Below are 27625 nucleotides of genomic sequence, written 5' to 3' on the forward strand. Positions count from 1 at the left end.
ATTATCTGGTATATTTTCTGAGGATTTTCCAAATAACTGAGGTCAAGAGTTCACCCAGCCTCTTTTAAAGACACATGTCTTCTTAAAATGTATATTAGTTAATTTCATCTCCCTGTAGGATGTAGATTCCAGGGTTATTTTTAATGAATATTTCTGCTATTAATCGTCTCAATTGCACATTTTTTACAAAATAAAAAATCCAAACGTGACAAAGAAACGTCTTAAATTAATCAATTAAACAATTTAAAGGGCATGACCTTGGTGTCACCATGGCTGCAGGCTTGGTGTCATCATGGCTGCAGCCTTGTGCAAACGCATGCCTATTTTATTAAAACATATTCAAAATGTAAAGGGGTACATTTCAATTTATTAAATTACTTGGTAACCAAATATTTCAAATCTGTGCTGCATAAGTGTGAAACCCTTGCACACACTTATAAAATAATATGTTATATTTAGTTTTATTTATCTTTAATTGCATTTATTATATATTGGAACAAAAGTCACAAATACCTAAAAAAATACAAGTGCACATTGAAGTGCAGTCTGAGCCTCACTGGTAAATCTCCACATTTTTTAAGCTCCATAACCTATTTTTAGTTCAGAATAAAATACTCCAATCAATGCCCCCTGGTGTCATCACTAGTATGTGCCCCTTTAATCTATTGTCTACATCATGTTACCTGTTCTCCATCTCCTTATCTGACATCCACCTGTTCACCGCAGAGCGACTCCCTCCACTTTCTCTGATAAACAGACATTATTCAAGCTATTTCGGCTTCAGCGGACTGTAGAATAACAGGGCAGATAAAGTGGTTTTCTGGAGGGCTGCCAGCAGTGACGCTCCTGAGTGTATCCTCCTCTTCACCTTCCTTGTCACTCTAATGGACGCGACCCGGGATGACCCCACCTGAGAGTACAGTATGATGGCATACAGACAGGAGGAAAACATCTCTAAGTGCAGGCTGTCATCTGTAGCTCAGAGCCGGTGTGTAATCTCCCAGACGACATGAGGCTCTCGATGTGGGTCAGAGTCAGATTTTATTTTTACGATAATGTATGCACACGACCGACACCACTGCACAGGTCTCTGAGCCACAATCACAGTCACTTGTCCACACTTGGCAGCGAGTCTCAGGTTACTGACTGTCACTTGAAATGTGATAACACAGAGCCTGAATGCAACACAGAGCAGTTACTTCACACTGGGGGGTCGGTGATGTCGTTAAGACTGACTAAACTACTGATTTCTCAAAGGAACAGAAGAAATAAAAAAGAAATTGCACAAAGGAAGTACCATTAAATGCATCATCGATTATCAGAGTGCAATCAGACTGAATGGGTGTGCCACTTCTTAGCCTATTGCGTACAATGTGTTGGCACGCTAGCCAAAAGTAGCACGAGTGTTCCATAGTGATGTCACTATGTCCCGTATTTGGGGATTTTAGCCTTTGCAGACCATTGACATGCACCAACACCTATACGACACACTACAGGAAAGGGAAAACCCCCAAGAGCATAGTACAGCTTTTCACAAGGTTTATTAAGGTTGTATTATTAGTTATTGAATCATTAATCAGCACTTTGAATATCAGTCAAATAATGTTTGGGTTGCCAGATTGTCAAAGAATCTTTCTGCAAAATGTCAGCTCCTGCTCTTTCCTAAATAAATGCTATAGTTAGATACCAAGTTTGGCATATCAACATTAAAGGAGATATGTCAGCTGTATTCATGGCGTGTTTCTGCTGCCCCCTGGTGGCCCAAAACTAATTACTGCATTATTAAAATGTACTGCAAAAAGAAAAACACCTTCCACAGAATATTTACACAAACTAGCAACGCTGAAGTTGATTGTTGATCCGAATAGCATTGTTGATTTATTGCAAAGGCATTGAAAGCATTATGCATTACAACGCACATTGCATTCTGACTCATCCTATTAATAATAGATATAGTTATAGATGTATAATCATTTAGTGCAGCATGAGTAGTTGTGTGTTTGTTATTTGGGTGCTGCTCGGTTCTTAAGGGCGTATTGGGGACAAATATATAATGGCCCTTTGAAAAATCACAGCCTCAGGGCACCAACACTTCCTCAGCCTGCTGTTGGTACGGGGAGTGGTGAGTGTCAGTGATGAAGAGAAAGCACACATAATGAACTCACACAACCTCAAGACATGAGGCTGTACACTGGAGTAAATCACTTCTTGATCATTGACATCAAACACTGCTGGCCTCTGACATTTCTCTTTCCCCCGGAGCAGCGTATTTCTGTAGATGAATAATTAAAAGGAGTCTTGGTTCTGACTCTGATAGGACACAGATGATCTTTTTCGTGTACATCTGGTGTGCTGTCAGGCTGCTTGAATGTTTTATGAGCGTGGGTGTAGTTTGTTCAGTTTGCTTTATCAGCCCTCTTTTAAGTAGTTTCTTCAACATGTCAAGCCATCGAGGTTCTCCACATATCAACAATGACATAATTCAGTTAAGGAAGTGGAGACGCTGTTCAGGATGACAGTAAAAAGCAGTGTGTAATAAAAAACGTATTGTGTGTATTTGAGCAGTAAAATGCTCTGCATGGACGACATGTAGCTTTTTATCCTTAATCAGAATGTCACATGATCACCGAGTTACATCTGTTTCAAACACAAATTAGAAGAGAGAAACAATTAAAGATCATTGAAAAAGATTGAAATATGCATAAAAACACTTATCTTTCTTCCTCAGTGGTCTGAGAATATCGTAACAGACTCCAGATCTGTTGCAGATTAAAACCACTTGTTCAACTTTCCTTTAACTTACAAAAAATTTTTGAAATAATGTCAAACATGATCAATGAAACACAGTAATGTGGCTGTGGGATTTGCATCTGTAGAAATAACCAGAAATCATGTTTGTATTTGGCGCCCCCTTGTGGTTCAGACCTGTAACTGCTATGCACTTTTTACAGGTGACTAAAAAAGGTAACTCACTCCCTAGTTAAATACATCCAGATCACTGTTACACTTCTACAAATGTGGGATTATGAGCAGGAGTAAAAACTAAAAAGGAGCATATTTTGATTGAATTTTAAGCATCTTTACTGTAGAAAAGTGTCTGCTTGTGTTGGTTTGATCACTTAGATTTGCTACAGGAGTGAAACTGATCATCATACAGCCTGAGCACCTGAGCTCACGGCTGTTAAAAACACACTACTTTTTCTGACATAGCGGAGTAAGAAGCGTCCCACAAGACCTTGAGAAAGCATCCATCATCAATCAAATGTCAGGAAATCTCTCCATCAATGAGGAGCTATTAAAACATGAAACAGTAAAGGTCACATCTCGTCACTCCTCTAAAATCAGGACGTTTTTTTTAATAAAAGCTGGGAAGAGATTCGAGCCCCGGGGGTTATGTGGTGGAGTGTCGGGGATTTATCTCCGGGGAATGAGCGACTCCCTGTCTTTACTGAGAGCCAATCCAGGTAAAGGAGCAGACAAGAGGATGGATTATTAGTGAGGATTAAACGATACCTCAGGGTTTACGTGAGGGTTGTGTTAAGACTCTGGAGGAAGGAGGAGGATCTGCACAAATCTCTATTATTCCTCAGCGGTGTTGGAGACGAGACGTCGCATGGTTCTTCTTAGGTGTCACTTTTGGAGAGCAATCGAACAATGCTTGCAGAAGGACTAATCAGAGATGTGAATTATTGAAGAGCGGAGGGTGCAGGCAAGGTTCACAGAAAGGGGAAAGCAAGTCAAAAGTCCAGCATATTGAAAACAGAAGCTCCATTGTTTCACTATCATCGCTAGAGATCGACACCAGCCCCTTTTCTGCAGGATTCTCCAACAGAGCCATAAAAAGAACCAAGAAACGGCAGCTCAAAGTGACCCAGTGTGTGGTTTTACATAGCATGCCAGCATTTAAGAAGTAAAGTAGGAACTCAGTGAAGCACAGACATGCATGCTTACTCTCCCGTGCACACAGGTGTAATAAAAACACAACAGCTGTATGGCTGTGTCCAGTAAGTGCTGGTTGTTTTTATTGAAATTGTTAAATATTTCAATCCAGTCTGCCTGGACCCTGGAGCGGCAGAAGCTTCCTTCCACAGACGACAACAACCCGATTACATCTCCTCCCTTTGAAAACACATCGACGCACATGGATGAAATGTCGCTCGTCGGAGAGAACAGTCCCGTGCAAGCCTTCCACAGCTGTTAGATATGATGAATACATGACATTTTTTTAGTGATTGCAGTGGAGTGCACCTCTGTAGCTTATCACAGCTGCAAGACTCTTCCTGGTGATGCATATCAAGTCCGTGGGGGTTTTCATTGAGGGGGGGCTGAGCATTACTCTTCGACCGTGTCCTTCTTGCTGGTCTCCTGGCCTTCAAAGATGGGGAACTTGCTCTCCACCTCGGCCCAGGTCATTGAACCGTTGGCTAAATCTCGAATGATGTCAGGCAGCTCACTGACCTGAGGAGAGGAGAACACAGAGGGGTGATCGTGTTAAATGGAGGGAGTAATTACGGCTGAATGCAGCATCGTTTAGGAAACAATTTGAAGGGATGTCGAGCAATAAATACACGGAAAAGGGCAACACCTGGGGGCAGCAAATGAGCCTTATTTGACTCCCAAGCAAATTGGTTGCACCATACAGACAGAAATGAAAGGCATGGAACAGAACAGCTCATCTGCACATGATATGTAGCGGAGGAAATCGTGCAAACTGACATATTTTGATGCATTAAAAGAGAAGAAATAGCCCCAAAGCTGACAGGAAATTGCACCCTGACAAACCGTGAGGAGAAGTACGGCTAAGGATCAATTCCAGTGAGAAGTAGTACAGGGTAAAGGAGTGATTGGGTGCTGTACCTCAGCCCTGATCTGCCTCATGGAGTCTCGGTCTCTCAGCGTGGCGGTGTGAGGCGTCTTGTTCACCGTGTCGAAGTCGATGGTGATGCCGAACGCCACGCCGATCTCATCCGTCCGGGCGTAGCGCCTCCCGATGGATCCTGCAGAGTCGTCCACTTTGTAGGACACACCGTTTTTGGTCATCGCCTCAGCTAAAAGAGGAGGAGGAGGCAGGTTAACCAAAACAGCAGCACACTGATTTCCCTCCTCACTGACAGGAATAGTTTGTATACTGGAGCTTATCATTATGTGGGCTCTTACATAACTGCTTCACGAAGGGCACGAATTCCTGGTTTTGACTCAGAGGCAGGACGGAGCATTTGTAGGGTGCTACAGTGGCAGGGAAACTGAAGAACTGCAGGAGAAAGAAAAACATTAATGAAGGTACCACGCTCTAAATAAAAATCCAGTCGTATTTCACATCGGACGTGTCGTTGATCCACTCGTCCAAACGTACCGTTCTTTGCTCATCTCCTTCTCGGACCTGGAATGTGTGCTCAAAGATAGTGTACATGATCCTACCGATACCGAAGGAGGGCTCGATGACATTGGGAACTATTTCCTCCACTGTGGACGACAAAGACACACAGGAGGTGTTAAAGCAGTCGCTCTAAACATCCCATCATCGTGTCTACCTCACACCATCCTCGCCCTATGTCCATATTTGGAGATAAACAGTAAATCCTCACCGTGCAGAGTCTTCTGGAACCGCTTCACGCTGACCATGTCCTTCGTGAGTTTGAAGGACTTGCCCTCTGACTCGATGGTGAACTCTCTGCAGAATAAAAATAAAGCATTGAGTGTGCTGCAAACACCCAACCAATCAAAAACAACCTGTGTGTCTGCAGCACTCACCCGGCGTCATTGAGCAGCTGCTCCTGCTCCGTGATGAAGCACTCGTCACACCCGGACAAATACTCCATGGCGATCTTAGCGTCCTTCTTGTACGCCTTCCCGATGGCGCCCTTGTTGGGCTCGAACTGGACGACGTTTACGACTTTGTGTGGAGGAGTTAAGGACAATATAAACCCTATTCTGCTTATTTTTTAGCCTTTGCAGAGCCCTTCCATGCACTAAACCCTCTATAAAACACACTACAGGGAAGGGAATCCCCCCTAAAAAGCATCATAGATTATATTAAAAAGGATATGGGTTCTTTTAGAGGCTTCTCAGCGACCAACGGGACCTTGGTAGCTCGTGCATGGCATTGCAGATCAAAGCAGGAGCGGTCGGCACATCCCACGATCTCGATCCAGCCCTGCAACGGAGAAATATTCACTTTAAAGCACATGGACTTCCTGCAGAGCTACGGGGAAATGAGTGCAATAGGACGTACATAGGAGGTTTTGGTTTCAGCGTCCCAGCAGTCGCAGGCGTAGTGAGCCATCTCGTTGTCCATGTGCTGACGGAAGCGCAGCTTGTCTTTGGCGATACCGACTTTAGTGAGGTAGAGGTAGATCCTCCCGATGAAATATCCCAGGACGGTGTTGTTGATCACTCCCTGGAATGAGACGGAAGAATTAATGAGTCCAGGTGTACAGAGTATCTTAAAAGGCTAACATAGTGATCCCCACCTGCTCCACAGCGTCCCCCAGCCTCATGATCTTCGCAGACTGTCCGCTGGTCTGAGCCTTGGAGGAGTAAAGTGTGAGGTCCAGGTCGGCTACATTGGAGAATTTAGGGTGGATTTTCTCAGTTGGATCCACAAAGTGCTCGATCTCAGCCATGGTGAACTCTCTGAGAGGAAAAATGGAGCGATTATATTCCTGTTTCATGTCAAATTGACAGTATACAAAGGTGTTGGTGGATCCCTCACCTGACACGGATGAGTCCAGAGCGAGGAGAGATCTCGTTCCTGAAGGAGTTTCCTATTTGAGCAGCAGCGAAGGGGAGTTTCCCCTGGTTGAACTCCAGCAGACGCTTGAAGTTGAGGAAGATTCCCTGAGCAGTTTCAGGCCTCAAATAGCTGCAGAGTCACAGTAAAAATCAATCACCACATCGTCAGGTAAATTGTTCCACAAGAAGCTTATCAAGACATGATCAAATAAGTTCCCTAAAGACTGTATCTGCAACCGGGCTATGGAAGGCCGCAATAAGGGCAGAATCCATGCATAAAATCATAGAAAATGTGCGCCTGTTTATAAAACCCACAGCTCAGCACTTAGCTGACTCCAGGAACCACAAGGCAGCTGTTTCTAACATTTTCCTTAAATAAATACATAAACAAGGAAAAGTGATGTTTAAGACACCAAAGGAGGACATGCAACATCTTTATCAGCAAACAAAAGCACTTTTAACGCCGTGTGAGGCTGAGGTGTGTTTGATGAGAAATGCTAGAAAAGCCACACCAAAGACTAAATACTCCACTTCATTATGCTTCTTTTTACCCTGGCATGTTCCCTCCTGGTCCGATGGACGTCTGGAACATCAGGTTGAAGGAGATGGGAGCTGTGAGGTCATTTCCTGTAGTGGGGGACTTGACGCTGTATTTCACAAAGAGGTCGGTGAGCTCCTGCTGGGTGTAGTTGTCCATCTGAGGAGAAAATACACAGCTTATTTAAAGTTTCAGAAGAAGCTTTCGGCTCCAGCTTTTTGTCTCGGTTGAAACGGACCTGAGTGGTGACTTCCTCCATCTCGGCCTTCTTCTCTGCGGCGCACTTCTTATCGGACATCAGCTTCTGGAGGTGGGCTGTCGGACACATGACAAGTTCATGAATTATGTCATCCCCTTTTTGCAACCTGAGCCAGTTAGCCTTCAGGTCTAGCAGGAACTGAAGCATTCTTTTTGGCCCAGATCCAGTCCCTGTGATCCCAGCTCGCTCTGCTATGAAAGCTGTGTGTGATTTCTGCTGTTCGAGCCACTTCCATTCTCCCTCAGGCACACACTGATACTCAGAGCTTTTCCAACAACCAGCAGCAGCAGCAGCCACTGACAACACAAGGTTGGACTGCTCCAATCCACATGACAAACTTACAAAGACCCCCGCTGTGTGTAGGACGACTAATCTTTAGTTTAGTGGAAGCTAAGTCACTAAATACACACCGACACACACAAGGCTTACCTTTGAGGAGGTGGTCGGCCCTGAAGCACTCGCCATTCTTCACGTCTTTCACCATGTAGTCAGCAAACTTGTCCACATGTCCTGATGTCCTAAATAAGGGGAATCAACATATTAATTACAGCGAAGTGTTAAAGACGTTATAGTATGCTCATTTCCAGATGTACATCAGTATGTAGTGTCTCTCCTGGGACATGTCTCCATGCTTTAATGTTCAAACAGCTCTTTAAAAAAGAAAAATAAGGTTAAGTTAAATCAAAACAGTGTTTCTGCAACCGGGCTATGGAAGGCTGCTATACTGGCAGCTCCCATGCATCAAATCGCAGAATCAATGTGCGCCCGTTTACAAAAACCCACAGCTCAGCACTTCAGCTGACTGTAGGAACCACAAGGCAGTATTACCCTCATTAATTATACATTAGAAATAACAAAACCCATAGAAGACATGATCTAAAGAGGTGAGACCTTTCTGACGGACACCTACTTGAGGACCGGCTCAGGGGTGAGCATGGTGCAGTCGATCTCCAGGATCTGCTCCTCCTGGATGAAGTGCTGCCTCCAGGCCTGCAGGATGTTATTCTTCAGGGCGCAGCCGACCGGGCCGAAGTCGTACAGGCCGCTCACACCTGGGGAGCATTACTGCATGGTAACGGGAGGCTTGAAGACTCTTTGCAGCGGGGATTTACGTGCTAATCTAAGCCTGACTTCACAAACATTATCCATGTGTTACCTCCATAGATGGCAAAAGCCTGGTCGTAGAAGAATCTCCTCTTGAGGGTGTCCTCCATCTTGGTTCTGTCAACGATGTCATCTTTGGGTTGTAATGACAGTTCCTGCAACAAGAAGGATATTTACTCCATCCTTGACACCACATAGTCAGCAAATTTGGTCCACATCTAGACATGATAAAATAAGTTGCTTGTATCTGCAACCGGGCTATGGAAGTCTGCAATAAGGGCAGAATCCATGCTTCAAATCACAGAAACAATGAGCGCCTGTTCACAAAAACCCACAGCTCAGCACATCAGCTGACTCTAGGAACCACAAGGCAGCATTTTCATCGATTAAAAATACAGAAGTGATAACCAAAACATGTTCAACAACAACAAGACGACATGATACACATCTGATGATGAGGCCCAACAGCTCCTGTGAGGGAAGACTCACAAAGGTCTCATCCTGCACCATCTAATAATATCCACCGTGATGTCAAACACCTGCATCTCCAGCAAGCACCCAATTCCCAGACTGCTTGCCAAAATGCAACGTGCATCAATATTTGCAGCACAGCCTGGTTATTAATGGGAGAGCTGGCATGTGTTGTGTTGCATCTGCAGTCCTCTTCCTCAGAAAGGATGCAAAGCTTAGCACAGAATTGCATAATCTCCCCAGTTGAAGGGCACTCACCTTGGCCTCAAAAGCCCTCTTCCTTGCCTTCAGTTCAGCCACAGCTTTAGTCACATCCACATCAGGAGCTCCATCCTGCTTCATTTGGCGCACCAGTTCCCCCTAAAAACACAGAGGCGGCTTTAGACTGGCAATCACTGCATTTCACCACTGGTTTAGACACGTCTTAATGGCAATAAACTCGTTTTTTGGGTAGCATCATTAACTTGTCTTCTTTAAACCCCACCCTGCTACCACATATCTGCAGCAGCTCGTTGAAACGTGGCAAAGGATTAGCTAATGTCTCTTTCATTGAAAAGCTTAGGAAGGAACCGGTCAGGTAAAAAAGAAGGAAAAAAAACAACAACAAAAAAGAAGAAATTCAAATAAAAATCACAGATTAAAATAAATAAAAAGGAAGGAAAATAAAACACAAAATAATAAATGAAAATAAGGAGCCGGTCAGTTCAGCCGGTTAGCTTGCATGCTAACACCCTCAGTGTGACTCAGAGGGAATACACAGACATCTAACCCTAAACAAACCTAAACCACATCAGCTTTAAGTCATTATGGGATGTCTTTGTTACCTGTTCTTTGACAGCCAGCCTCAAAGGGGCCAGAATCTCCTCCATGTTTCCGTCCATGGTTCGTCCTTCCTGCAGCCACAGGCTTCTCTTCTTAGTCTTCTTACACAGGCACACAGACAGCGAAAACGGCCTGTTGTTTCCGAACCGGGTCTTGGACCACAGGGAGCAGAGGGAGGAGATCTCGGTGCCGGTCCTCAGCAGTTCTGATGTTCTGCGAAGCATGGACCTCCGTAACGAGAGAAGAGATGATGAAATCTGTGGGGATATGTAAGCGCAGAAACGGCGTCGGTGCAGCACTTTCGCTACGATTGGTGCAGTGTGTGAAAGCGTATCGGCAGATTCGACGCACGGAAAAAATAAATCACACATTTTTTGTTAGTTTGTCTATTTCTCACTATGAAAACAAATATAACTATGTACACTAACTCAAGTACTGTACTTACAATTTTGAGGTACTTGTACTTTGCTTCAGTATTTCCATTTTATGTGACTTTGTATATTCTAATGCACTTCAATTCAGAGGTAAATGCTGTACTTTTACTCCCCTAGATTAATGATAAAGACTATGATTAACATTTAAGACTTTAGTTGGAGTAAATTCCCAATCTACCCTGCAGTATACAAAGTCATTACACCTAGCTGCTTATAACAGAGTATTCGTACACTCTGGTACTTCTACTTTTACTCAAGTACAAGACCTGAGTACTTCTACTAAATTAGAAGTGGAGCCCGCCAACTGCTGGTGATTATAAAGAATGCAGGTTTGCTGCACTTCCTCATTGACTTGTTTTCCAGAGGTTGCTTTCTTGTCTTTAGTCACACATTTACAACCCAACGTATTTCTGACTTGTGTGTGTTATTTCGGCCAATTCCAGTTGCACAAAATTAGGGAACCAAGGACTTTAAATAAAGGTTCATTCTCCATTAAAAGGTTGGACAGGGTGTTTGCTTGCTTCAGTCTTCACAGCACAAGCTTAAGTTTTCTCTGGATGATGCAACATAAAGCCCTTGTTTCCAGTCGCATCACACTGTACAGATAGAGGTGCCTCCCCTTGTTTCCCTTCAGGTTCAAGACAAAAGTGAAATCAGTTTGAGTTCAGAGCAGATCCACAGCTGGCTGCAGGAGGAGAGCTTCTTACGTGTCAACCATAGACGATATAAAAGGTATCACCATGGAGCAAATACTGGCGCCTTTGAGGGAGCTGTGAAGCAACAGGTAAGTCCAGCTTACACACCTGCAGACATCCTGCAAATACCAGCATGCATTGACTTATCACTGGACAGCGATGAAAGAGTTTGAAAACCATATGATATGCTGGAAAATATGTTTGGAATATGAAAGTTTACATGCAGAAATAACAAGGAGGGTTTTAATTGTATAATTTAAACAGCATTAACATACTTTACAAATGCAAAAACATAAATAATAATAATAATAATAATAATAATGTGTATAGAAAATGAGCACTTTGTTCATTTACATTGCAACAGGTGACACATTATTAAATGTTCTTCAGTGACCATAACTTATACAGAGCCTCATGGCATGAACAATAAAGTGAAACTAGAATTATATGTGTGGCTGCTGGTGGTCCAACAGGGGTATTTGGTATGGTGGCTCTCTATAGCAGAAGTATTAAAGATAAATAGATTTAAATAAACGAACAACTACAGTCATCTCCTATAACACATTTCTTTCTTATATATACATTTGTTTTTCAAATGGAAAATATTTTCTTAGCTTTAATAACACAAAGAAAATTGAAAAATTAAATAAGAGTTTTGTGTAAAAAAAAACAGGTAATATAAATGTTGTTTACTCCTGCAGGGGGATTTGGTGCACGAGTTAAAAGCAAAAGGCGCCAACGAGCAGGAGCTGAACAAAGCTGTTGCAGAACTGAAAGCCCGGAAGAAGATCCTGGAAGCAAAAGTGAGAATATCAAAATCCACACCTTTAAATCATCAACCATACCCTTTGAATGATATTGCATCAGTCTCACAGCTTCTGCTTTCTCCGACACCTTTTGGTTCCACTTTCAATTTGAGTAATGGTATCTAAAATGCTGATTGGTATTCTTTCTAAACCCTCACCTGCAGGAGCTCGCTTTGCAGCCTAAGGATGAAATGGTGGACCGGGTGAAGATGGAGGACACCTTGAAGAGGAGATTCTTCTACGATCAGGCTTTTGCCATATACGGAGGTAAAACAGAAAGCAGAAATTCCAGGAAGATATCTCTCCAAATATTGCAATCTACACACTAACATATTTTCCAGGTGTGAGCGGCCTGTACGACTTCGGCCCTGTCGGCTGCGCCCTGAAGAACAACATCCTGCAGGTGTGGAGGCAGCACTTCATCCAGGAGGAGCAGATCCTGGAGATCGACTGCACCATGCTCACCCCGGAGCCTGTCCTCAAGTATGTGGAAACAAACCCCAAACATAAACAGCATCTTCTATTCCAACATGACTGAGAAATGTGCATTATTTTTCTCCTCGAGGACGTCCGGGCACGTGGATAAGTTTGCAGACTACATGGTGAAAGATGCCAAGACTGGAGAATGCTTCCGCGCTGATCACCTGCTCAAAGGTGACCAAACAACATGACATTGTTTGGAGGATTTAAAGGAGTCCCACCAAGTCCAGTCCTCCCTAAAGCTTTCCATTGTTTCCATGCATTAACGACAAGGTGTCAGGTTTAATCCCTAAAGAGAACGACAGCTTAGGTTTTCTCAGAGCCTACAAACAGTCCACCTGACACCAAAAGCTGCTGCTATTTATTGTCTTCTAAAGTTCTTCTGTGCAGAATATGTTTAACTTGAATGTCCAATTTAAGGACAGGTTTTTACTCGTTTGACTTGGTTATCCGGTATATCCTGAGGACCACGGTATGAAGAGAAACAGGAGTGAAAGTGACAGAGTGTCTGATTGAGTCTTTGATATTGGGTAAGAGGCAGCTCTATACTTTGATGAATTAACACAATTATGAGCAGACCTCTAGCTGAATAGCTGGGCATTGATAAAAAAAAAAGGGGATAAACCAGAACACCAAAATCTCTTTACTGGATTAAAATGCAAACACTGAATTGAATCACTCACAGCTGCTAAAAGAGGACATGTGTTTCCCTACAGCTCACTTAAAAAAACTGATGTCTGACGAGCAATGCTCTGCAGAGCAGGCCACCGAGATGGAGGACGTCATCACTCAGGTGGGTGACACACACACACACACACACACACACACACACACACACACACACACACACACACACACACACACACACACACACACACACACACACACACACACACACACACACACACACACACACACACACACACACACACACACACACACACACACACACACACACACACACACACACACACACACACACACACACACACACACACACACACACACACACACACACACACACACACACACACACTGCAGGATCTATACTGACATCTGCTGGTTGGGGAAATATCCCTCTGATGTTTTGCTTTCTGTTGTCAGATGGACAACTACACCCAGCAGGAGCTGTCCGACCTCTTTGGGAAATACAACGTGAAGTCTCCCGCCACAGGAAATGACCTCACAGCTCCCATCTCCTTCAACCTGATGTTCAAGACGTCCATCGGACCAGGAGGGAACATGCCAGGGTAAAAGGAAGCATAATGAAGTGGAGTATTTTGTCTTTGGGTTGGCATTTGTGTCATTAATTTACTGTGACTCTGCAGCTATCTGAGGCCTGAAACTGCTCAGGGAATGTTCCTCAACTTCAAACGCCTCCTGGAGTTCAACCAGGGGAAACTCCCCTTCGGTGCGGCTCAGATCGGAAACTCCTTCAGGAACGAGATCTCTCCTCGCTCTGGACTCATCCGTGTCAGGTAGTTAGAAGCTCCTTAATTACTCACCTGCAGATATAAAGACAAAGCAGTGATGTTTAATCCTCTCACAGGGAGTTCACCATGGCTGAGATCGAGCACTTTGTGGATCCAAACGAGAAGGTGCACCCTAAATTCTCCAACGTGGCCGACCTGGAAATCCTGCTGTTCTCCTCCAAGGCTCAGACCAGTGGCCAGTCTGCACAGATCATGAGGCTGGGGGACGCTGTGGAGCAGGTCGGGAAAAGTTCATTCACTTATTAGAAGTTGTGGATGATGATCATAACCATGGTCCTTTTCTTTGTGTCTGCTGCAGGGAGTGATCAACAACTCAGTGTTGGGTTACTTCATCGGGAGGATCTACCTCTATCTGATCAAAGCCGGGCTGTCAAAAGACAAAGTGCGCTTCCGTCAGCACATGGAGAACGAGATGGCTCACTACGCCTGCGACTGCTGGGACGCTGAGTCCAAGACATCCTACGTAAATATGTCGTCTTTGATCAAATGCATGGACTAAAGATTGTGTGGATGCAATTCTAAATAAGTTTGATCGTGTCTCTCAGGGCTGGATTGAGATTGTTGGATGTGCTGATCGGGCCTGCTACGATCTGTCCTGTCACTCCAGAGCCACGAGGGTCCCTCTAGTGGCAGAGAAGCCCCTGAAAGAACCCATATCCTTCAGTAAAACTACCATCAAATCTAAATATAACAATGTTTTATCGAGCAGTTTAGAAATCTTGGTGATTCCAACCAACTACACCAAGACGCTAACGTAGAAAGATAGACAGTTGGGAAAAAAACACTTTATGTAAAAACAATTGTAGTTGTATTTCCCACGTCTTTTTGGCTGTAATTATTCGTATTTAAAGGCAAAATACAGTCCTTTTTACCACAACAGTTGACTGTAGTGTAGTGTTAAGCACTTCTATATGAGGATTCATCAACCCAAAGAAGCAACATGTTTAAATATGCTGTACATCTCTGCCGTTTTCTATCTTCCTTTGTAAGATAATTGACCTTGATTTGTTTCTGTTGCTTGTAAACTCCTTAACTTCTTTGCACAAAGTGGTAAACGTTGTCCAGTTTGAGCCCAATAAGGGCGCCATAGGAATCTCCTACAAGAAAGATGCTAAGCTGGTTCTGGAGTACCTGGCCGTGTGTGACGAATGCTTCATCACCGATCAGGAGAAGCTCCTCACTGACACAGGGTAAATTCTGCCTTCATTAAACTATTTATTCATGTCTTTTTGTATTTTAAATGTTGTGTTTTCTTGTCTGTAGAGAGTTCAGCATTGAGACACAGGGCAGAACATTCACACTGACCAAAGACATGGTCAGTGTGAAGAGGTTCCAGAAGACTCTGCACGGTAAGAGGCGACACCAAACCCGCCTTCAGCGCCGTAGAGCCAGATAATGAGGGTTGTGTTCATGTGGGAAATCAACCGTCTCTGTTTTCCCACAGTGGAGGAGATTGTTCCCAATGTAATCGAGCCGTCCTTTGGCATCGGCAGAATCATGTACTCCATCTTCGAGCACTCGTTCCGCAAGAGGGAGGGCGACGAACAGAGGACGGTAAGAAGGCTGTAAAACAAGGACGGATATGAGTGAGAATCTTATACTTCTTTAAAATGAAAATGTTCTTATTTTTTCTGCAGTATTTCAGCTTCCCTGCCACCGTGGCTCCCTACAAATGTTCCATCCTTCCTCTGAGCCAAAACCAGGAGTTTACGCCATTTGTCCAGCAGTTGTGTGAGTGTGACGCTAACCTTTAGATTAAAATACAGCATTATGAAGCATAAAGGAATAGATTGACCTTTTCTAGAATACTCTAATTGTGCTTAAAGGAGAAGAAACCACTCCCTCGTTTGCCTCTCAAATATAAAACTGTAGCTAGGGGATGATTAGCTTAGCCTAGGGTTAGAATCAGGGAGTAGAGTTTAACAAAAGCTGCGAACCAGCAACTTAAAAGCTCTCTTTTTTACATGTTTCAACGGTTGGGGTTATTTTGTTGGACTATTTCTTGATCTGAGGCAGTAACTTTAATTTGAATCTTAAGCTAGGCTAACTAGCATCAGGCTAAAGCTTAGTTTTTAACACGTTTAAGTAGAGTTCCCATTTAACTCAGTTCTGCTGATGCTCATCTCTTTACACTGATTGCTAATTTGCGATTCTTCTCTTTCCTTGATTTAGCCGAGGCGATGACTAAAAACGGCATGTCCTACAAAGTGGACGACTCTTCAGGATCCATCGGGAGGCGCTACACCCGCTCAGACGAGATCGGCGTGGCGTTCGGCATCACCATCGACTTCGACACGGTGAACAAGACACCTCACACCGCCACGCTGAGAGACCGAGACTCCATGAGGCAGATCAGGGCCGAGGTACACCAATCAAACACCCCCCGCTTTGTTGAGTATCGCATTATTCCTTTTTGTTTGTTTCTAATGTACAACATCCCATTGCAGGTCGCTGAGTTGCCAGGGATGGTTCGAGATCTGGCTAACGGCGCCTTGACTTGGGCTGAGGTGGAGAAGAAGTTCCCCATCTTTGAAGGACAAGAGACCATCAGCAAGAAGGAGTAGCCAGACTGGGACCACATTGAAGATTTCATATAATAAGCTAATGCATTTTATATTTCAATTTATTTCTCACTTTGGGAGTTGTTATAGGTCTGCTCAGACATACAGTTAAAAACAAGGGGAAGCTAACGATCCTCTGTGGCCTACTTCCTCATCCAGCACCACCTGGGCCACTATTACACATTAAAAACTCCAAATGATATGCAGCACTGATACTCTGAAAGCAGGAAACCAGGTATGGAGCTAGGTCTGGTACATTTCTTTAATGCTTTACTGTATGCTTCATTTTTATACGTTTTAATAAACCATGAACGTCTCTTTGCTCTTTGATGTTGCATTGTGTGCATCTTACTACTTCGTGTTGCTGTCACTACGGCGGCCCTGCGAGTTGTGTTACAGTCCATTGTATAAATGTGAGAGATGCACGGATGGACGTTTGGCTACGGCTCAAAATTGCAGCCGGCTTACACCCTCCCAAAACAGATCTGGCAACCAGGAAAATGGAAAACAGCCGCGAGAGAAAAGAGACGAGGGGGCTTTTAATTTGAAATTCTAAAAGGATGTATTACCTACAAACTCAGTGCACACTTACTCATTGTTACACCTACATATTCATGCTAATTGATGCTCTTCTGTAATATAACATGATGCTACATGGGATTTTTTAATACACTATAGAACTACAATGCAGGAAGTTGATTGACTCTTTGGTGCATCATTAAGAGAAGTACTTTAAAGTGGTGTGGGAGTTTAAAACATGCCAAGATGTAACCCCTAATAGACTGTGTGTTACAGTGTGTTGTTCCGCCCCCTCTGTGTCAGTGGTCAAAGTATAAATACATCACGTCACCTTTAACCAGCTCCCTCTCAGGGAGTCAGAGGGACCTGCAGCCAAACCCAGAGCAGATGTAAACAGTTTACATTTCCTCGGATGCTTTTGTTTGTGTAATTTGATATTTTAATCTGGATTTTTTTCCTTAAATAATCGGGGAAAAGTGGGGTTTTATTGCACCTCCTCTTTCGGGTCTGCAACTGCTGCGTTCAAGGTCAGTATGACAACAGGTGCTGCGGAGGACGAAGTGGAGTGTGTGACTGTGTGGCATTTCAGCTGCATTGTGAAGGGAAAACAGGCAGGGACTTTAAGAGATGTACAAATATAATATGTGCTGTTATCTGTAGCCATGATCATTTTGAGATAGCATTAGAAAGTACAAACAATGCTTTGATGCAGAAGAAGTTACAGTATATAAGTTTTTGTTTGGTTAAAAATAGCCAGCAGCTGTGCTTTGTTGGGGTCTCTGGGTTCTTATCATGGGAAAGTTACCCATTTGCCCTCCACTGTTCTCTTACCTGATAATCACAATGAAGTCAAATGATTGTGATTATCAGTGGTACTCTACTCTGTGAATTATGGTCCTTTTTTACTGCAGTGGTGGAAAAAGTACTCTGATACTTGAGTAAAAGAAGTAATACCAAATACTGACTCGAGTAAAAGTACAAGAAAGACAGTTTTGGCATCAAAACAAAACCTAAAGTACCAACAGTAAAGGCCCCCGTTATGCATAATATTCAGAATAATTAGTAGTCAGTAATTAAAGCTGTGTTGTGGAGTAGATTATTAAGTAGCATAAAATGAAAAATACTCAGGTAAAGTACATGTACCTCCAACTTATACCTAAGTACCGCACTTTAGTAAATGTACTTAGTTACTTTCCACCAATGGAAGGAAGCATCCAACAGTGTATAAAGTAGGATAAAAGTGGACCTATCACTCACATATTAAAGCACCAAGAGAATTATACAGGGGCATCAGAAGTACTTTATTTATCCCAAACTGGGGAAAAGATGTTTTGACAGGGGCCATTCTACATACTGTTGAAGTACTTTTACTTTGGAGTCATACCCTTCTCGTACTTTTACTTCGGTGAATTCATTTACTTTTAAAGGGGCACTGCAACTTTTATGAAGTAAAGGATCTGAATATTTCTCCCATCATTGGTAAACAATTAGCATTTCAAAGTTTAATGAAGTATAACTTGTTACAGTAAGAAGATAAGTTCCTGTTGTGCAACTCTTCTGATCGAAAAGGATTTAAAAGTTGTGTTTACTTTTGAAATTTAAGTGCATTTACAATTAAATCCAGAATGACTGACAAGCAGATTAGTCTATTTCCAGTTACAGATGCAATGGATGCAAAAGGAAAAGTCACCGTGGCTCTTTCCGTTCTGAGTTGAAGCCCCAGCTGTTTACAGAGGATGTGCCCTCGTTAAACCAGTAAAACCTGGTGTACTTGTCAGATGTTGACAGGTCTGCTTTTTGGTGTGCAGGAGCTTCAGGAGCTCTTGCTGTCCGTGTAGCAATGGGGATCAAAGCGGCCCTTCCCAAATATGAGATCTACTTCTACAACACAGTGCTCTGTCTGGCCATGTTCTGGGCCGGCAGCTGGATCCTGGACGTGTCCAGTTGTGAGTATGAACACACACACACACACACACACACACACACACACACACACACACACACACACACACACACACACACACACACACACACACACACACACACACACACACACACACACACACACACACACACACACACACACACACACACACACAAAAAGGATAGTTCAGTTTATATTCTACATTTCATTGAATGCTGCTACTGTTGTTTTCAGTATCCAGGGCTCGTCTTACTTGGTCCAAAAACCTTTAAACCCCCATGCCCTGTTGCTTGTTCAATGAACATGGGCCTCTGACACTGTCCTGCAAATACTCAATCCACTAGAGCACCAAATCAACAGCTTAAAATAGTCCCCAACAAACACAATATTTAGTCCTGTCTGGGTAATGTTTTGTGCTGCTGCAGTGTCGGCTGCCGTGGGGGTTATTACTACAGGAACTGACACGTTGTTGGTTTGAGTCTTTTCAAGCATTCCCTCAATTTTACACACACAGGTGTTTCCTGATTTCCATTGTGGCCTCTGCTGCACAAAAGCTATAGTATGTCAGCAAACTCCACGTACTTGTGATATATCTGTGCATTTTCCCATCCTAATAGGTGCATCAAAACTAGCATGAGGGTGACGGCATGCTTAATTGATAGGTTTATCAAAGAGAAAATGCAATTATTTGGATCATTTCTATTCTATTTCCTGTAAAGGCACACAATAGGCCCTTTGGAAATACTTTTTCCACAGAAGTCATTACTTGCATTCACGATGGCTCTGTTTTATTCAAGTGTTCCAGTCAGCCAGCATGCAAGAACCTGAGGGAGCTGCAGCTGAGCGGAGTTTAGCTGCAGCTGAGCGGAGTTTAGCTGCAGCTGAGCGGAGTTTAGCCATCGTTAATGTCATCCTCCACACCTGCTGATTTTCCTACTGTGACTGGGTGTACTGGGTCTGCAAAGGCTAAAATCCCTGTGTCCCTTCAGAGGGACTTTCTCTCTCACACACTCCCAACACACTATACAACAATTAACCTGAAAATGAGAATTAAATGTCCTCTTTAGGAAGTCTGTGCATCATTTCACCCCTCAACAAAGGTCTAAATAAGTCTAAACTGTGAACCTGATAAGTAAAAACCTAAGCATTGTGTGGTGCAGACACATACAGCCAGTACAATGTGCAGTATTTATACTGTATGAGGAGCCGGAGCTATGCAGACCCTGCAGGGGAGATCAGGTGTCAGTGTGAATACCACAAGAAGAAAATAGATGCTGTGTTAGCCGTGTGATTATTTGGAGCGTCACTGTCATGGAACAAAAGTTGCCCATCTGCATTCAAAGGACAGGGAAGTTTTAAATTCAGAATACATGTTTTCTTACCTCTCTTTGTCAGCTGGTGCAAACAGAAAGGCGTTCAAACCCAGCGTGAAGCCAGGATGGTACTACTTTGGGAGGAAAAGGGTGAGAAAACGGTCACAAGTTATGCAGATATAAGTCATTGTAGAAATGTCTCTTATTTTTCTTCATCGATCTGCAGGATTCAGCTGATTTGGAGTGGGTGATGTGGTTCTCTACCTTCAGAGAGCACATCCTGTTTGCTCTCTGCGGTCACGTGCTGTTCGCTAAGATCTGCTCCATGTTGGCTCCAAAGGTGATCCTCCTGCAAAATAATCCACTGATTAAAGAACAATGGACTAAGCATGCTAATGGAGAGAAAACGCTCACTGTGTCGTGCTTTAAGGAAGACTTGTTGACTTTTCAAATCCTCTTAGTCACCGTTTATTTTAACAGCATTGCACGGTTACTTTTCATAGCTGATGATGAATGGGACCAGGTGGAGACAAACGGACTGTAGATGAAGAAGAGAGGACAAATAGAAATGTATATTTAGCTCGACCACAGAGTCTCTAGCTGAGAGTAAAAGAGCTCATAAATTGTGTTGCTTTGTGCACATTTTTCCTGAACAATTATCCCTTCAAGTTAAATATAATAACTATTCATTAATCATAATCAGTTAAATGCATATGTCCTGGTGTTGACGCTCCATGCCCCCCACAGCACAGGTCTCTGGTGTACATGGTATACGGGCTGCTGGCGGTGTGGACCAGTATGGGCTGGACCTACGTCACCCTGATCCTGTCGCACTGCATCCTGCTCTACAGCATCTCCTTAGTGAAGATCCGCTGGCTGTGCTTCGTCACCGGCCTCTGCACCCTCGCCACCTTCAAGTGTGAACCCTTCGTCTCCTGGCAGGTAAACAGCCGCCAGCACACAGGACATTATGCATGACATTTAGATTGATTCTGATCTGAGTTACATGACTTCTCCATTCAGACGGGCTTTGTGGAGGGGGACTTTGATCTGCGTCACATCTTCTTCTACGGAGGATGTGGGTTCACCATCATGCGCTGTATGAGCTTTGCCCTGGAGAACTGTGAGAGGAAAGACGGAAACTACAGCATCCTGGAGCTGCTCAAGTACAACTTCTACCTCCCCTTCTTCTACTTCGGGCCCATCATGACCTTTGACAAGTTTTATGTTCAAGTAAGTATGTTTTTTTAGGCACCTGGGGCTGAAATACGGCTCCAGAATCTGTATTTATTGTGCATAAAAATACACAAATCAAATCAGGAGAGTGAGAGTACTTTGAAGATGTCTGCTGAGCGTCTGTTGCCCCCTGCAGGCCAGCAAGTCTGACCTGAGCAGAAAGGAGTGGGGGTTGTGGAACATCAGTCTGCACGGCCTCACTCACCTGGGGGTCGTCATCGTGGTGGACGTCCTCTTCCACTTCCTGTACATCCTCACCATCCCCACCGACCTGAAGCTGTTGAGGCACGCCTCCGACTGGGCTCTAGGTCTGTGCTAACCCCCCCGAAACGCTAAGATTAAATGCTGTGGTGTGTTAACCCACGTCCAATGTGTTTGTTTCCAGTGGGCCTGGCTTACTTTAACCTGGTGTACGACTGGGTGAAGGCAGCGGTCATGTTTGGGATCATCAACACGGTGTCCAGACTGGATCACCTGGACCCTCCCAAGCCTCCCAAATGCATCACGATGCTCTATATGTTTTCTGAAACGTGAGTGTACACAGCTTTGACCCTTTTGGCTCGTTATACTGTTCAAATATATAAAACTAAATGTGTTTTTTTCCTCCTTTTTAGCCATTTTGACAGAGGGATCAATGAGTGGCTGTGCAAGTAAGTCCTTGACTCATTTTCTGTCAGCTCAGATTTGAGTCCTGCTTTTTTAAACTGCAGTACGTGCTCATCGTTCTCATTGTCCACAGGTATGTGTATGATCACCTGGGGGGGAAACATGAGAACGTGGTGGAGGAGTTGCTGGCTTCACTGTGCACCTTCGGGGTCACCATCCTGTGGCTCGGCCCCTGCGAGGTAGTGCTGGTCTGGGCTTTCTTCAACTGCTTCGGCCTCAACTTCGAACTGTGGACCGCCAAGTTCTTCGCCATGGAGCCTTTCTCTTCTCTAGAGGTTTGTCAGTGTCAAGCTCTTAAGGGTTTCTTAGGCGAACTTCAGAGGCTGAGAAACTTAATGGTGTTTTTACTTACAGATTTCCATGTCAGAAGCAACGTCCCGCCGCATCAGAGCTGTTTTCAACACGTTCAACTTCTGGAGCATCGTGCTGTACAACATCCTGGCTCTAAACAGTTTGGACTTTGCCAAGCTGGTCGCCAAGAGGCTGTTTCTCAAAGGTGATTTATTTCAGTTTTATTATGTCACGGTATCCTACCCCTAATCTGCCCAGCAACAAGGGTAGAGAGTCTCATTCAGGACATTTAATATGGACGTCCATTGGCAAGGCAGCTGGAGTTTTTGTCACTCAAGGAAACTTTTAGGACCAGATTTATAAGTCAATTTGATATAATGGAGGCATCGGGACAACATTGACAAATTTTGCTGCTAAAATCCTCTAAAATGATGTGAAAAGAGGGAATATTATGGGATTTAAAGCAGGAGATTTAAAGCCCCCTTTCACTCTAACTGATGATGTCATCCACAACATTCCGTCCCATACACACCCGTTATAAATCTGAACATTTCACAAAAGGAAAACCGTTCCATCCGTCAGAAAACCCCTTTAGTCCAATCAAGTTGAAAGTCTGGAGAGAAATTTAAATCCTTAATATGTGTTTTATATTGAAGTATGACGGACCAGTGTGACCTCAAAGTTGGGTCATTTTTAGCTCCGTTCATGCTGATTTCCCATTCATTCCTATGGGGAAGAATTTGCGTGAAAACCTCTTTCTTATTTTCCCAGGCTTCCCTTTCACCACCATCATCGTCATGTTTGTCACCTACTGTCTGGTGCAAGTGATAAAGGAGAGGGAGCGGAGGCAGGCTCTCATCGATGATCCGGATCCTCTTCCTCCTCCTGCACCTCCAACAACCACCACCACCACCTCCACCTCCACCTCCACCAGCGCTACAGCTGCACCCACCGCTGCTCAACCAGTCGCAGATCCTAGCAAGGAGAAAGCAGAGTAGCTATTTGACTATTGATAGTATTATAAGAGTGTTATCTCCAGTGCTGATTTAAACCCTGAATTGTGAATGAATCCTCAGTTTCTGCTTTATGAGTTTACTCTCAAGTGTTAATACTTAAAAGGGAAGGGAAATACTCAGATGTGATGTAATATAAAGTATAATTTATTCAAATCAGTGTAAAAACACCAGAGATGCAAACATTTAAAAAAATAAAGGAGTTTATTCCCCTGAATATGACAAGTCTTTTTCCAGAACGTGATTCAGTGTCAAGTCTTCTCTAGTACAGTATTTCTGAAGCGTTACCTCAGCAGCTGGCAGCTTGTGTTTGTGCCTCCACACTGGAAAAACGTTTAACTCTGCTCACACCTGTGGTGAGTCACTGGACATGTGATAAAAGACGTAAACTGATATCACATATCTTTCTAAGAAAATGCATGACTGCTGTATTAAAGAGGACATCATTTTCAGGTTCGTATTTGTGTTTAGTGCCTCTCCTGGGACATGTTTAGAGGCTTTGATGTGGAGGGAACTTTGGGATTTTAGCCCTTGCAGACCATTTACAAGCAGTTCAACCTACATAACACACAAAAGGAAAGGGAAAACCCACAAAAAGCATAGTAAGCCTTCATTAAATGGCTTATATATAATGCATTTACTGTAAAAAGATATCCTAAAAACACACTGCAATGATTGTCATTTCTGTTTTTGAAGAAACACCCAATAAAAGCAGCTTGCTGTGCAACTGTTAAGGACATTTTCCTTCTGTAGGGGACCTTTTTAATCCGTATATTACCCGAAATAAACCAACTAATTATTTAATTTCACCACCATGATAGAGATGGTTCTGGCAAACTGTAACTGTCACAATGTGAACGTCACATAAATAAATAATTGTGACACATACTACAATGACTCGGTCACAGGGACTGCAGGGGGCAGCCTGCTAACCCACTTACTGCAGATACACCCATGACTCAGGATGGACATATTTCCCATGAAGCACCATGTCAGCTGTCAGAGTGGGTGGATGTTCCTGGGGAGTGGGTAAGGGTGGAGTTTAGAGGTAGGGAAGAGGACTGAAGTGGTGGTATTGCATATCATTCTCCAGAAGGAAGCTCCACACTGAGGCCCCAGGCTATAAATAGGCTCCCAGTTGGAGCTCAGTTGAAGGTTCAGGACAGCTGAGTGGGAGTGTCGGGGTTCAGCTGGTGAGGGTGGACTGACTGTGTCTCTGAATCAAGGCTAGCAACTATAACTCTGCTGTAGAGAAGAGCCACTTTTGTTTGATTTGAAGCCCCTGAAAGGCTCTTCTGCCAGGAACCATGGCTCTGCCCATAGACCCCATGGACGAACCCAGGATGTACCAGCAGACGCTGCTGCAGGACGGCCTGTTCGAACTGCTGGAGAACGACAAGCTGGTAGACTGTGTGCTGAAGATCAAAGACAAAGAGTTCCCCTGCCACCGGCTGGTGCTGTGCGCCTGCAGCTCATACTTCCGTTCCATCTTCCTGTCTGACCTGGAGGAGAGCAAAAAGAAGGAGATTGTGTTGGAGGACGTGGAGCCAGGCGTCATGGGGCTGGTCCTCAAGTACCTGTACACCTCCAAAATCAACGTGACGGAGCAGAACGTCCAGGACATCTTCGCGGTGGCTAACGTGTACCAGATCCCTTCCATTTTCACAGTTTGTGTGTCTTTCTTACAGAAGCGTCTGAGCCTGAGCAACTGCCTGGCTGTCTTCAGACTTGGCCTGATGCTGGACTGTCCCAGGCTGGCTCTTTCTGCTAGAAACTACGCGTGCGAGCGCTTCCAGCTCATCTCTAGAGACGACGAGTTCTTCCAGCTGCTCCCCAGTGAGTTGGCCGCCATTCTGGCAAACGATAACCTGAACGTGGAGACGGAGGAGGCCGTGTTCGAGGCGCTGATGAACTGGGTGAGTCGGGACACGGGGAGCAGAGAGAAAGAGCTGCCGGGTCTGCTGGACTGCATTCGTCTGCGTCTGGTCAGCGAGGATTACCTGAAGGAGAAGGTGGAGAAGAACAAACTGATCTCCGATAACTCGGAGCTCCAGCAGAAAGTGCAGATGGTTAAAGATGCACTCGCTGGAAAAATGCCGGACATTAAAAAAAGCAAAAGCAAGCAGAACGGAGGAGCAGAAGGAGAGGACGAGGAACAAGAGGACGAGGAGGAAGATCTTCTCCCGGGGATCCTGAACGACACCCTGAGATTCGGCATGTTTGTCAGGAACTTGATCCTGATGGTGAACGAAGCTGGGGCCGTGGCGTACGATCCCGCAGGGAACGACTGCTTCCTGGCATCACTGTCCACACAGGTTCCCAAGAACCACATCAGCCTCGTGACCAAGGAGAACCAGGTCTTTGTGGCGGGAGGATTATTCATAGACGAGCAGAACAAAGAAGATCCACTGTGCTCCTATTTCCTACAGGTAGGGAAGGCTCTAAATTAGAATTTGAGACGAGAGAATGTATTGAAAAGGGAAATAAAAAGGGACAAACTACAGTATATATCAGGGGTTTCAACCTGAGTACATTTACCTGCAGTGTTTGTGTCTTCATGTGCGGAAAGTACAACCCCATTTACAATTGTTTGACCTCCTGTGACCTCAGTATGACCCGGTCAGTGCAGATTGGCTCGGGATGCCGCCCCTCCCGTCGCCCCGCTTCCTGTTTGGTCTGGCCGAGGCCGAGAACTTCATCTTTGTTGTGGGAGGGAGGGAGCTGAAGGAGAAAGAGCACACGCTGGACTCGGTTCTGGTCTACGACAGAGAGTGAGTACGAGTTCAAGTTTGTAAATAATTCAGCTTTAATTTAGACTGAATCCTAATTTATTTATAACTCCACAGATCTTTCAAATGGGGGGAATCAGAGTCACTCCCCTACCCGGTGTATGGACATGCCACTGTGTCCCACAAAGATGTTGTTTATGTGATTGGAGGAAAGGAAGACAGCAAGTGAGTATCTAGTGCAAGCAAGACATTAATATCCATCTGTGGCAAGATTTCACTCCTTAATGCATCACATTCTTCATCATGTTTATTCTTGTGAAAAGGACCTGCCTGAAGAAGATGTGCGCATACGATGCAAGGAGATTTGAGTGGAAGGTGCTTGCCCCCATGAAGGTTGCACGCTCTTTATTCGGAGCCACGGTTCATAAGGATAAAATATATGTGGGGGCAGGGGTCACCGACACTGGGCTGACAGACACTCTGGAGGTGTACGACATCGCTACCAACACGTGAGTGGCCAGATATCAAAGAATTATGCGGACAATCAATCAATGTATGTGGCTCAGAGTTACCAACGCATGTCCAAACTGCTCTCTGTTCCAACACTCTACAGAGAGAAGGAATGAAGAGATATTGTTCACATTTCTTTCTTAGATTTAGCTTTAAAAGAGGGGATATCATGCTCATTTTCCCAGTGCACCATATTGAACTGCACCTCTTTGTGTGTGTGTGTGTGTGTGTGTGTGTGTGTGTGTGTGTGTGTGTGTGTGTGTGTGTGTGTGTGTGTGTGTGTGTGTGTGTGTGTGTGTGTGTGTGTGTGTGTGTTTACATTTTTCAGGTGGTCAGACTTCGTGGCGTTCCCTCAGGAGCGTAGCTCTCTGATGCTGGTGTCTCTGGCCGGCCTGCTGTACGCTGTAGGAGGATTCGCCATGATGCCTCTGGAGGACAGCGAGGAGATCCTTCCCAAAGAGATGAACGACATCTGGAGGTGGGTCAGAACACACACATTCACTCATCCATTTATTACCTTATCCATAGCGTTACAGGTTAAGGGTATCTCAGGGTGTGTTTGAGTTAAAACCTCAAGTCTTCTCTCCTCCTTAGGTTTGATGAAACAGAGAGGAAGTGGACCGGGGTCCTCAGAGAGATCCAGTACGCTGCAGGGGCCACGGTTCTGGGGGTCCGCCTCAACACCCTGCGCCTCACAAAGATGTAAAACCCCCTGCAGTTCCTGCTTGTTAAAAAAAAAGCTGTGCACAGTGGCATCAATAGACTGATTTTACACAGCAGTTTTATGTGGTTCTGGATTAATATCATGCACAATTTTCATTATTGATTGAATGCATTTTTATATATGTGTGTTTCTGAGGTTTGAAACTGTAAACAATCTGTATCCTGTTGACATTTTTTGCACTGTAATGAAATAAAATGTAAGTTTAGTCATGAAAATGGTCGAAAATGTGTACATTTCCCAACAGATGGCAGCAAAGTCATAACCTAAGAAGAACAAACATGAACGAAAACACGGCACACGTCTCC

The 27625-nt window shown here is 44.2% G+C and overlaps 4 protein-coding genes and 3 non-coding genes across 8 annotated transcripts; 3 read left to right on the forward strand and 4 right to left on the reverse strand.

Moving 5' to 3' along the window:
* Positions 1–3992: 3992 nt before the first annotated feature.
* On the reverse strand, positions 3993–10579 carry LOC134858161 (glycine--tRNA ligase-like). The gene is made up of 18 exons (XM_063874068.1): positions 10372–10579; positions 9929–10183; positions 9363–9464; positions 8686–8788; positions 8440–8581; positions 7959–8047; positions 7509–7585; positions 7284–7429; positions 6713–6862; positions 6471–6633; positions 6233–6397; positions 6046–6154; positions 5752–5896; positions 5586–5671; positions 5354–5463; positions 5158–5251; positions 4858–5048; positions 3993–4458 (listed from the first exon to the last, which is right to left on the reverse strand). Exons 2-18 carry the CDS (start codon positions 10148–10150, stop codon positions 4333–4335), a joined length of 2220 nt encoding a protein of 739 aa, XP_063730138.1. The 5' UTR covers positions 10151–10183; positions 10372–10579; the 3' UTR covers positions 3993–4332.
* On the reverse strand, positions 6955–7083 carry LOC134858194 (small nucleolar RNA SNORA84). Its single transcript, XR_010164935.1, has one exon. It is a non-coding gene; the product is annotated as a small nucleolar RNA SNORA84 (small nucleolar RNA).
* LOC134858192 (small nucleolar RNA SNORA84) lies at positions 8217–8349 on the reverse strand. Its single transcript, XR_010164933.1, has one exon. It is a non-coding gene; the product is annotated as a small nucleolar RNA SNORA84 (small nucleolar RNA).
* LOC134858193 (small nucleolar RNA SNORA84) lies at positions 8873–9005 on the reverse strand. Its single transcript, XR_010164934.1, has one exon. It is a non-coding gene; the product is annotated as a small nucleolar RNA SNORA84 (small nucleolar RNA).
* A 401-nt stretch (positions 10580–10980) lies between the features above and the next one.
* LOC134858164 (glycine--tRNA ligase-like) lies at positions 10981–16723 on the forward strand. Its single transcript, XM_063874070.1, is given in 18 exon segments — positions 10981–11125; positions 11128–11144; positions 11757–11858; positions 12026–12128; positions 12203–12344; positions 12427–12515; positions 13058–13134; positions 13446–13591; positions 13670–13819; positions 13891–14053; positions 14133–14297; positions 14380–14486; positions 14878–15024; positions 15098–15183; positions 15279–15388; positions 15472–15565; positions 16007–16197; positions 16282–16723. Coding segments are annotated over 18 exon segments (2031 nt in total). The 5' UTR covers positions 10981–11100; the 3' UTR covers positions 16399–16723.
* Positions 16724–17229: 506 nt separating this feature from the next.
* Positions 17230–23574, forward strand: hhatlb (hedgehog acyltransferase like, b). Of its 2 annotated transcripts, none has more exons than XM_063874071.1 (12): positions 17230–17441; positions 18723–18860; positions 20234–20301; positions 20378–20491; positions 20899–21093; positions 21175–21384; positions 21524–21695; positions 21773–21917; positions 22002–22037; positions 22127–22328; positions 22408–22549; positions 23116–23574. In XM_063874071.1, the coding sequence occupies exons 2-12, from the start codon at positions 18755–18757 to the stop codon at positions 23340–23342; spliced, it is 1617 nt and encodes a 538-aa protein (XP_063730141.1). In that variant the 5' UTR covers positions 17230–17441; positions 18723–18754; the 3' UTR covers positions 23343–23574. The 2 variants fall into 2 exon arrangements, with proteins under 2 accessions (XP_063730141.1, XP_063730143.1); XM_063874073.1 differs by having other exon boundaries at positions 17248–17441; positions 18693–18860.
* Positions 23575–24645: 1071 nt separating this feature from the next.
* klhl40b (kelch-like family member 40b) lies at positions 24646–27570 on the forward strand. The gene is made up of 6 exons (XM_063874074.1): positions 24646–25786; positions 25968–26128; positions 26204–26311; positions 26410–26595; positions 26925–27074; positions 27191–27570. Exons 1-6 carry the CDS (start codon positions 24665–24667, stop codon positions 27300–27302), a joined length of 1839 nt encoding a protein of 612 aa, XP_063730144.1. The 5' UTR covers positions 24646–24664; the 3' UTR covers positions 27303–27570.
* Positions 27571–27625: the final 55 nt, after the last annotated feature.

The sequence above is a fragment of the Eleginops maclovinus genome, chromosome 21 (genome assembly GCF_036324505.1).
Source record: "Eleginops maclovinus isolate JMC-PN-2008 ecotype Puerto Natales chromosome 21, JC_Emac_rtc_rv5, whole genome shotgun sequence".
In the NCBI taxonomy this organism is placed as follows: domain Eukaryota; kingdom Metazoa; phylum Chordata; class Actinopteri; order Perciformes; family Eleginopidae; genus Eleginops; species Eleginops maclovinus.